Source organism: Triticum aestivum, chromosome 6D (assembly GCF_018294505.1).
Source record: "Triticum aestivum cultivar Chinese Spring chromosome 6D, IWGSC CS RefSeq v2.1, whole genome shotgun sequence".
In the NCBI taxonomy this organism is placed as follows: Eukaryota; Viridiplantae; Streptophyta; class Magnoliopsida; order Poales; family Poaceae; genus Triticum; species Triticum aestivum.
In genome coordinates, this window is record NC_057811.1 from 443,250,831 (window position 1) to 443,262,280 (window position 11,450).

The window sequence follows — 11,450 nt, forward strand, 5'->3', positions numbered from 1 at the left end:
TCATCATTAGGCAGCCACCATTAGTTATTCCGTTATGTTAAAGCAAATAAAACAGAGAATTGACTTGTGCAATCTGTAGGTAGCAATAGCAGGGACGCGCAGGTTACTGCTGGTTTGGAGTGAGCTGATCCCTTACATGGATAGCTTGCTTTGGTTTGGCTGAGAGCCATCCTTGTCGCTTTTACATGTGTTTGTTTTTCTTAGCTGAACCTGACAAACCTGAGGGTGCATCATCATATTTGTAATGACTGAAAATATTTACTTCAGGAAATATTTACTACTATAGTTTCTGTTACAAACAAAAAAAAGACTGAAGTTTGTCCTAGCTATATTTCAGGATGATTTTTTAGTTGCTCATGCTTTTTACAAATTGTAGCTACTGTTTTTTATACCTAAACAAAATTGCCCTAGCTATATTTGCTACTGTTTTTATACCTAATTTTTTGCTACTGTTTTTTTAATTTGCTACTGCTTTTTTTATTTGCTACTGTTTTTATACCTAAACAAAATTTCCCTAGCTATATTTGCTACTCTTTTTTTATTTGCTACTGTTTTTATACCTAATTTTTTTGCTACTGTTTTTAAAATTGCTACTGTTTTTTATACCTAAACAAAATTACCCTAGCTATATTTGCTAATATTTTTTATTTGCTACTGTTTTTATACCTAATTTTTTTGGTACTGTTTTTTTAAATTGCTACTTTTTTGCTACTACCCTAATTTCCTAAAAGATTTCTAACTTTGCTAACTGTGCTAGATTTGCCCTAAAATTTACTGCCCTAACCCTAAAATTTGCAAACCCTACACCCTAAAATTTACAAAGGGGAAGGAGGAGGCCGGAGGGGGAGGGAGAGGTGGGGGCAGTACCTGAGGAGGCGGAGGAGGCCGGAGGGGACAAGGAGGAGGTCGGAGCGGCGCGAACGAGGAGGAGGGCGAGGACGAGGACGACGGGGCGGCGGCGTCGGGAGAGGAGAGGGGAAGGGGATCGAGGGCGACGTCGAGGGGCGAGGAGGAGGTCGGGGCAGCAGCGTCGGGAGAGGAGAGGGGAAGGGGCAGCGGCGTCGGGGCGTCGGGGCGGAGACGAGGACGACGGGGCGGCGTCGAGGCGGCGGGGCAGCGGCGTCGGGAGAGGAGAGGGGAAGGGGATCGAGGGCGAGGGCGAGGGAGAGAGAGGGGATAGGTTATCTTCCAACAGGTACATCCATACTAATGGCGCACCTCACCCTGGTGCGCCATAAGTACATCCATACTAATGGCGCACCTCACCCTGGTGCGCCATTAGTATTTTTTTTTGATTTCTGCTCGAGCCAACAGGTTATCTTCCACCTGACCTGATCCACACCAAGTTCCCTCTACTAGCTTGACTAGTCAGCAGCCAGTTCTCACACCAGGAGGTCCTGGGTTCGATTCCTAGGCTCCACAATTTTTTTTATGCATTTAAAATGCTGTTTGATATTTATTTGTGTTTAAATATGTTCAAACTTGTTTAAATCATAACAGTAATATTTTTTTATAAGACAGTAATAATTTTTTTAAAAATATCATCAAACAGTAATGCCGGTGGAGCGGGGGCCGGTGGACCGGGGGGTGCTCGGCGGCGAGGGGGACCGGATCTGGCGAGGTGGGATAGCGATCGAGATGGAGGGGAATCGAGATCGAGTGTCCATGAAATTTAAAAATATTCATGATAGTTCAAAAAGTGCCCATGAAATACAATCGAGAAATGAAGGCTACGATTTAAATACAATCGATCTTAGCTAGCTATCTGTTCACAATCTTCTTGCCCTTCTTTTTCGCAAATGGAGTTCTTCTGTGGAACGGACGTCCTTTAGGTAGGGTGGTCCTGCTTCTTCTTGTGGTGTATGCTGCTACTTCATCATCGTCGTCATGTTCGATTCTCGGGTCGCCGTACTTGTCGAAGTCTTGCTCATTGGCTACTCCATCCATTCCGATGATCTTCCTTTTGCCTCTCCTCACGACAACACGACTGGGCTTTGACGGGTCGGTAATGAAGAAGCATTGGTCCACTTGGGAAGCCAGTACCCATGGCTCATTTTTCGCGGTGACGTTTGCGCCTGCGGTCTTGGATTTGGCTTCGGGTATAACTATGGTAGTGAAATACCGGTCTTCTTTTAGGACGCTCTTGGCCCATCTGACACGGAACATCGGGACCTTCTCTCCAGCGTAGCTCAGCTCCCAGATCTCCTCGATCCTTCCGTAGTATCTGTCCTTGTCGTTACCGGTGTAGGATTCCATCGTTACCCCGGAGTTCTGATAACCATCGCTCTTCATGTCCTTGGCCTCGGTGTAGAATGTGTAGCCGTTGATATCGTAAGCCTCATAGGTCATCAGGTTGTGCTCGGCGCCCTGTGACAAGGCGAATATGAGTTGTTCTTCCGCGGAAGAATCCTCATGTAAAGGGTACGACAGAAGCTTCTGCTTGAACCAACGCGTGAAACATGAGTTGTGCTCTTTGAGTATATCTCCGTCCGTCCTCTGTTGGCCTCGGTCATTGTACGTCTTCTTAATAAAGGTTTTGTGCTCTACCACCCAAGGATCGACCACGTCTATGTATTGTAGCGCGACTAGGTTTGCTCTTTCAAAGTCGGCGAGTCGACCCTCGAAGTCGACATGCATTTCGCGGCGACCCTCACGGTGACCCCATCCAGCGAGCCTGCCGAGGTGCCTGTTGACGGGCAGACCAACGGGGTTCTCGATGTCTAGATAATTCGTGCAGTAGGAGATGCACTCTTCGGTCAGAAAGCCCCTGGCTATGCTTCCCTCTGGACGTGACATGTTGCGAACGTATCCTTTGATGACACCATTCATCCTTTCGAACGGCATCATGCTGTGCAGGAACGTCGGCCCGAGTTGGATGATATCGTCTACGATATGGACCAGCAGATGCACCATAACGTCGAAGAATGCGGGCGGGAAGTACATCTCAAGCTCGCATAGTATCACCACGATCTCTTCCTGTAGCCTTCTGAGTTGCCTCACGCCAACAGACTTCCGAGAGATGACGTTGAAAAAGTTGCATAGGCCAAATAGCGTTTCGCTTCTTTCCCGGCTCTGGCGCCTTTCGCTTCTTTCCCGGCTCTGGCGCCTTTTGCTTCTTTCCCGGCAGTGGGCAGTCTTTCCAATTTTTCAACAGCTCGTCTATTTCCTCGCCGCTCCTCGTACGCGGGCGTCCTCGGGGTTCGGTTTCACCATCGAATAGATCCTTGCGTTTTCTCCACGGGTCATTGTCGCGAAGCCACCTTCGATGTCCCATGAACACGGTTTTCGAAGACCCGGGATCTCTATCTAGCTGGCGATACGTTGTGTCATCCATGCACCTGACGCATCCAGAAAATCCGTGGACCACCTGCCCCGCGACATATCCGTAACCGAGATAGTCGTGCACCGTCGTGAGCAGCGTGGCTCTCATAGGGAAATATTCTTTCTCTGCGGCGTCCCACGTATTGGCTGGCGTTTTCCACAGCGTGTCAAGCTCCTCTTTCAGCAGCCCCCAGATACAGATTGATGTCGTCCCCTGGTTGTTTCGGTCCTTCAATTAGCATACTCATGTGAATGTACTTCCTCTTCATGCACAACCAGGGGGAAGGTTGTACATCCACACAAACACAGGCCAGGTGCTATGTGTGCTTCTCTGGCTACCAAACGGATTGACTCCATCGGTGCTCGCGCCCAGCACGATGTTCCTTGGATCGTTCCCAAATTCTAGGTCTTCGAAGTTCAACGCTTGCCACTGGCTCGCATCCTTAGGGTGACTCAGCATCTTGTCTTTTTTATCTATCTCCGGATCATTTGCGTCATCTTCTCGCTTCTTCTCCTCCCTATCCGCGTGCCAACGCAGGAGCTTTGCTACCTTAGGGTCCGCGAAATACCGCTGCAGACGAGGAGTGATCGGAAAGTACCACACCACTTTTCGAGGAGCTTTCTTCCTCTTCTTGTATCGAGTGACGCCGCACACCGGACATATGGTAGACTCCGCGTGCTCGTCCCGATAAATGATGCAATTGTTCATGCACACGTGGTATTTCACGTGCGGTAAATCCAGAGGACACACGATTTTCTTCGCCTCCTCCAAACTGGTCGGGCACTTGTTCCCCTTGGGAAGACGTTCGTGCCAGAATGACATGTTCTCGTCGAAGCATGCGTCGGTCATTTTGTGTTTTACCTTCATCTCCAGAGCCATGAGCGTTACTTTCAGGAGGGTATCCTCGGGCCTGCATCCTTCATACAATGGAGTAACCGCGTCTAACTCAAGTTGATCCATCTTGGCTTTCTCTCGGGCGGCAGCTCTTGCGTTATCCGTCTGCTTGAGAAGCAGCTCTTGAATATGAGGGTCCTGCACCCAGCCCATCGATGGTCCAGCGTCGTCTGCTCCGCCGGCATCATCATCTTCATGATCATGCCCGTCGTCTGCTCCGGCATCTTCCTCATCATCATGTCCTGCATCTTCTACATGATGACTGTGTACAGCATCACCGTCGTGATCATCTCCTGGGGATTCTTCGTCTTCTCGCCCGCCCGAGCCGCGGTGGTTGTCTTGCTGCCCTTCCTCATTTCTTGCCCGGCCCCCATGGACGACTTCGTAGTCATCTTCATCACCTTGCCACCGATAGCCATCCATGAAACCACGCAAGAGCAGGTGGTCCCGCACCTGCCCGGATTCCGGGTCCGCAATAAGGCTCTTCAGCTTGCATCTTCGACACGGACATCTTATCTCCGTCTCGTTCTTTTGAAGCATCTCGGCCTTCGCGGACCTCAAAAACCTATTCACGATGCCTTCGGTCATCATGCGGACCATGGTCGCCTGCGGGGTAGAGCAAAACGATATTTTAGAACCAAGAAAAAATTTGGCATGACTTTCCCTAAAAATAGGACCAAAAAGAATGCTTAATGCCAAAATTCTCGCCGAAACGGAAATGAATCAACATTTCGGCAAAATATTGGCAACTATCGCATTTCAAATACCGGTACACCACCAAACACAAACACATATGCAACACCACAAACATATGCAACACCACGAACATACATAGATCTAGCTAGGCCATAAAAAGTGCATGTGCACATTGTTGTAGGGAGAACAACATAAATATAGCTTCCCCCTTACTTACCTATCAAAACAAGGTAATTTAACCACTTAAATTGAATGAATCTATGGTGGAAATGAGGTGAAAAAGAGGAGGCACCCGAGACAAGGAGGAGGTGGAGAGAATGAAGTGGGGAGAAAGTGAGTGTGGGTAGGAGAGGCTGTCCAAAATATCTTGTTGCTGCCCACTTACTAATAGCGCACCAACTCTAAATGCGCCATTAGTAATCCAGGTTACTAATGGCGCACCTTCTGGTGGTGCGCCATTAGTAGTTTTGCAAAAAAAAAAACATACTAATGGCGCACTGTGTGCGCCATTACTAGTTTAAACTAGTAATGGCGCACGGTGGAAAAGTGCGCCATTAGTAGTTTTGCAAAAAAGGAAATAAAAAATATAATAGAAAAAACAACATTAGTGGCGCACTTTCCGGCAGGTGCGCCATTACTAGTTACAACTAGTAATGGCGCACTGTGTCTGGATGCGCCATTAGTATGTTTGGACAGGCGCACTAGTTAAAAAAAATTGATACTAATGGCGCACCCTGGGCCAGGTGCGACTAGTAATGGCGCACTGTGTCTGAGGCGCACTAGTTAAAAAAAAATTGATACTAATGGCGCACCCTGCGCCAGGTGCGCCATTAGTAGTTTCAACTCTAATGGCGTATCAGAAGGTGGTGCGCGATTAGTATATACTAATGGCGCACCGCTTGTCTGGTGCGCCATTAGTGTCAATCCCATCTATAGCCCTTTTTCTAGTAGTGCCATGATCGTACACCCTTCTTCCTTCTCCATGGCATGCACCCCGACTGCGTCAATCTCCGTGTGTTTTGGTGTCTCTGCTAGCACAACATCACCTTGACTGCTCCGCACAAACTAGCTCCACGCTCCACAGCTTGCGTTTTGCTTGGCTATTCTTCAGAACACAAAAGGGTACAAATGCCTTGATCGAGTTGCCGATCAGGTCCTCGTCCGCCACAATCGTCTTCGATAAGACCGGCTTCTCATTCTCCTCCACCAATGAGTGCTCGCCTGACGACGAGGACAACCTCACGGCCTCGCTCCCAGCAATCCCTCGCCGGCCCCGTTCTTTCCGTCAATCCATGGTTGCGGCAGATAAAAACCGCCGCATGGCTGTCAAAACCCCACTACCCGCTCCGCCTGAAACCGCTGTCGTGGCAGCCAAAACACCACCTGCTCCAAACGCCCCACCCACCGCTGCCATGGCAGCCGAATCACCACCCATCACCCCTCTGCCCACTGTGGCCTCTGCTTCCTGTACCGATGACACACCTCCGCCCTTTCCGTCACCGGCCACCCCTACCCAACGCCCAGTAATTCCTACCCACACCGTACCATGGTCACCTGTGGCCAGGCTGGCATGTCCCTTCCAAACAAAAATATATCAAAAACAACTCTACAACCGTTGCCTCCACGCTATCCCCCTGCCCAAATCCGTGTCCGTCGTGCTCCGAGATGTTCATTGGCTAACAGCTATGCAGGATGAGTACAACTCGCTCATGGTGAACATGACTTGGACGGTCGTGCCTCACCCTCCTGATGCCAACATTGTCACTGGCAAAGTGGCAAGTTACTCTTCCTCCATAAGCTCAAGGCCGACGGGAGATTGGATCGCTACAAAGCTCGTTGGGTCGTCCGCGGGTGGACTTCGACGAGACATTCTCCCCTGTGGTGAAGGAGGCCACGATCCGCACCACCACGAATGGGGAGAGTCAAATGGGCACGCTCATAAATTAGCAAAATATGCAACATCCCTGCATGTTCGTTTTGTATCCGTATCTATACCAATATAAAAAGATCCAAAGGGGTAGATCCAATTAATCCCGGCCATCAAATCATGTCAATCCAATAACCTAGACTGCTTCAATGTCGACCGCTCAACACGTTTAGCGTGCAGTTAATTTCATGCCAAATATAGTGTTAATCACATAATAACACGCAAATAATATCCTACTTGATATCTCCACGCACTTAATATACTTCCAAATTAACGTGCATTGCAGCTCTCACATTCCTAAAAAAAGCTGGCAATTATCTCATGCCAGGCATGCCGGCCATATGCTAAGCTCAGCTTAATTACAATTATTTCACGCCGTGAATGCCGTATGCTAAACTAATGCCGTGATGCCTGCGCCCTGCCCGTTTCGTGTGGCCATGCAGGAGCCCTCGCCTATATATAGCACTCGTCTCCATGCACAGCATACCATCCGCAACAAAGATAGACTGCACCCTACAGCGGCTTGGGTTTCGCATACAGACATAGGTAGGCATGGGCACCAGCAACGCGCGATGGCTGATGCTCGTGTCGTGTCTGGCCGTCATGGCCCTGGCGGCCGGGGCGCGCCGGTCGAGCATCCACGACGCCGCCCCGCCCCCCAACAGAGCCGGTGGAGTAAAGGCGCAGGTCGGCGGGTTCGCGAGGGCGGACGGGCAGCGGTTCATGGTGGGCGGCCGGCCGTTCTACCCGAACGGCTTCAACGCATACTGGCTCATGTACATGGCGTTGAACCCCGCCGACCGGAGCAAGGTGCTCGACGTGCTGGACCAGGCGTCCCGCCTTGGCGCGACGGTCATCAGGACGTGGGCCTTCAACGACGGCGGCAGCAACCGGCCGCTGCAGACCACCCCTGGCGTGTACAGCGAGGACGTGTTCGTGGTAGGTACTACTGTTAGATAGATGGACTCGCTAATCTTCTTGCTAACCAATACTATATAACAACATGTTGTAAAAAAAAATAACCACATGCTCCTTTATTCGACGGAATAATCACCACAATGTTTAAATTAAGATATTTCCCTCAAATAAATGTTTAAATTAAGATACATATCCGATGCCAGATTTTTTTACGTCAAAATCTAACGCCTTCAGGTACGTCGGATCTTGATCCAACACATGGCATATACCCTCCTGCAGCGTTTTTGTGTCAATCTTTTATACCACATGACAATTTTCACTTTAGAACATGGCAAATCCCTATTGCATGTTAATTGTGGAGTGATCGCTGGGATTTCTTTCGAAAAAACAACATGGTTTTTTTTTTTCCCGCATGGCAATTGTGGAGCGTTCGCTAGGATTTGGCAAAAAACAGATTTTTACATTCCCCTAAATTAAATGGTATTGCTAATTAAACAACATTGTTTGTCTCATTATTTATGTCCATTAAAAAGTTTCCATTGTATAGCCATGTGGTAAAAAGTTTCCTAACATATAAGTTGGACCATTTTAATTACATGTACATTAGGTGTGGATAAATTTATCTCATATGAAACTGCACCAATTCATGATGAACAAAACTAACATTAAGATGACATGTTTGCATGCCGAGAGGAATATATGTTCAAAAAAATATGCCTCATTGCATGTGGTAATTCATCTCTTTCATATACTTTCTCTGACGATATTAATTCAGGGACTAGACTTCGTGATCGCCGAAGCGAAGAAGCGAGGGCTCTACTTGATCCTGAGCCTGGTGAACAACTGGGGTGACTTTGGTGGGAAGAAACAGTACGTGCAGTGGGCCAAAGACCAGGGCCACAACCTGGGCTCCGAAGACGACTTCTTCAGGGACGCCCTCGCCCAGCAGTTCTACAAGAAGCACGTCGAGGTCCGTCCGTCCGTCCGTCCTTGAAGGCACACGTGTACACCCAAATCTCGTGCACTACCCTAAAATAAACTAATCGCGTGCACTCCTTTCCCGTCACATTTGTGTGTTTTGTGTGTTGAGCAGAGGGTGGTGACGAGGGTCAACAGCTTCACGGGGTTGGCGTACAAGGACGAGCCCAGCATCTTTGCATGGGAGCTGATGAACGAGCCCCGAGTCCCGACCGACCCCTCCGGGAAGACCATGCAGGCCTGGGTCACGCTCATGTCCTCCTACGTCAAGTCCATCGACGACAAGCACATGGTGGAGGTCGGGCTCGAGGGGTTCTACGGGGAGTCCACGCCGGAGCGCAAGCGGATCAACCCTGGCGGAGACTCCGCCGGCACCGACTTCATCGGAAACAACCGCATCCCCACCGTGGACTTCGCCACCATCCACTACTACCCCGACGTGTGGTAAGCAAAGGAAAGCCACACGCGAATTTCCTCTCAGCCCTGATGGATTTGTGTTGACCGTGCGTGCGGCTTGTGTGTGTCAGGCTGCCGGGTTCGACCAGGGAGCAGCAGGTGGACTTCTGGAAGACGTGGATGGCGTCGCACATCGAGGACACGGCGAAGGCGCTGCGGAAGCCGCTGGTGGTGGCTGAGTTTGGATGGAACTCCGTCGGCAACGCGGTGGCGGCGCGGGACGACTACTTCCGCATGGTGTACGACGCCATCTATGCGTCGGTGAAGGGGGGCGGGCCGTGCGCCGGCGGCCTCTTCTGGCAGGTCTTGGCGCCCGGGATGGAGAGCTGGGCCGACCGTTACGCGGTTGTGCTTGAGGGCAGCTCCACCACTGCCGCCATCGTCTCCCAGGAGTTCGCTAGGATCGGCGGAAGCAGGCCGTGAGTCTAGCCTGCAGGAAGCAAGGACCCACGAGTCGTGTTAGGATAGTTGCAATCGTCTAATTAGGTCAAGATTGCTCACAAATAAGGCTAACATATGTAGTGGCATACCAAGGAATGAGGTCCCCATTGTAACATATTAATAAAGATTAAAGTTTTGTTAAAAGGACCCATATCTTTATCTCTTCTCTACTTTACTTCAAAAACGTATGGTTACATTTTTTTTTCACTTTCTGTCCACCACTCCTTCATCCAACCTCCCACCCTACATCGATTATCCCCGGTTTCCCATCCCTGCTGGCTAAAGTGATCTTTGTTAACTCAATAAATAGGACTAAAATTTTGGTTTGTATAGACAAGTAAAGATCCATCAATATATTATCTTTGGTAACCCAATAAAGCAGATCAATCACGATGCCTATTTTGCCATTTTAAGAAATGACAAACATTATTTTATTGTGTCTATTTCTTTTGCATCAAGATTTGCCCCGTATGGTCGTCTTATTGTGTTAAAAAAATATTTGGCCCCGTGACAACATACGGGCACATACCTAGTATATTAAAAAGGTTCACCAGTGGTGGAAAACACTCCCAACGTAATTCAAATTTGGGATGAGTATGTTCTTCATCCCTGAACTCTCGCAAGATTTTAAAAATCTCCCCTCAACTTTGAAACCAGCAAAACTTAGTCCTTCAACTAATCAAACCACATAATGTTCGTCTCTTATAAAGCTTCGTGTTGTTTGATTAAGACATGGAACCGGTTTTGACCACCATGTCAGTTAAGTGACCAGAGGACCCTCGCACCTCTATGTCGTGCACACTCCTTCCATCCCCTTTCTGACAAAGCCTAAACCTAGAGCGGGCGGGTGGTGGCGGTAATTCACTCATGGGATCCGGGGCATGGTCTAGCACATGTCTATTTTTTCAATACACCTATGCATTTTTTTGTACACGCGCAACATTTTTTTTTGGTAAAGACTGAACATAATTCAGAATATATACAATTTTTCAAATACATGTATATGAACATTTTCTTGAATACCCTCCACATTTGACATCCCTAAATGATACAAACATATTTATTAGTAAGTGATAATACATAACAAGATAAAGCTGAAATGTTTATTACAAAGGTAGCAACAAAACTTAAAATCACAACCATTTGCTCTTTTATTGATATATCACGAGACTCTTCAACAAATACCGTGACAAGGTTTCCGTCACTCCCGCAACCCACTATAAACAAATCATGAACATACTGCAACACCCTACAACAGCTAATTCCACACGCTTACGTGACACGGACGGCACCATAGGACAACACCATAATAATGTATAATTCATATCAACCACAATATACCAGAATTAATCAATAGGGAAAAAAGAATGTACTCAAACATCATAGAGGTGCAACACATCATCAGATAATAATATTTAGCATAAAGAACCATGTTCAAGTAGAGATTACTGTGGGAAGAGAGAGATTACACCGTTGCATAGAGGGGAAGAAAGTTGGTGATGACGGTGACAAAGTTGTTGGAGCAGATTGATGTCACGATGGTTCCCCAGGCACCGGGAGAGAGGGGGATGAAGGAAATATGCCCTAGAGGCAATAATAAAGTTATTATTTATTTCCTTATATCATGATAAATGTTTATTATTCATGCTAGAATTGTATTAACCGGAAACATGATACATGTGTGAATACATAGACAAACAGAGTGTCACTAGTATGCCTCTACTTGACTAGCTCGTTGATCAAAAGATGGTTATGTTTCCTAGCCATAGACAAAGAGTTTTCATTTGATTAATGGGATCACATCATTAGGAGAATGAT

At 48.0% G+C, this 11,450-nt stretch overlaps 1 protein-coding gene across 1 annotated transcript; it reads left to right on the top strand.

Moving 5' to 3' along the window:
* Positions 1-7,341: 7,341 nt before the first annotated feature.
* On the top strand, positions 7,342-9,732 carry LOC123141897 (putative mannan endo-1,4-beta-mannosidase 9). The gene is made up of 4 exons (XM_044560966.1): positions 7,342-7,778; positions 8,533-8,727; positions 8,851-9,179; positions 9,263-9,732. The coding sequence occupies exons 1-4, from the start codon at positions 7,392-7,394 to the stop codon at positions 9,612-9,614; spliced, it is 1,263 nt and encodes a 420-aa protein (XP_044416901.1). The 5' UTR covers positions 7,342-7,391; the 3' UTR covers positions 9,615-9,732.
* The last annotated feature ends 1,718 nt before the right edge of the window (positions 9,733-11,450 follow it).

Coding starts and splice junctions, on each gene's coding strand:
- LOC123141897 (XM_044560966.1), top strand. CDS start 7,392: ATGGGCACCAGCAACGCGCGATGGCTGATGCTCGTGTCGTGTCTGGCC. Junction 7,779..8,532: donor ACAGCGAGGACGTGTTCGTG/GTAGGTACTACT, acceptor ATATTAATTCAG/GGACTAGACTTCGTGATCGC. Junction 9,180..9,262: donor CACTACTACCCCGACGTGTG/GTAAGCAAAGGA, acceptor TGTGTGTGTCAG/GCTGCCGGGTTCGACCAGGG.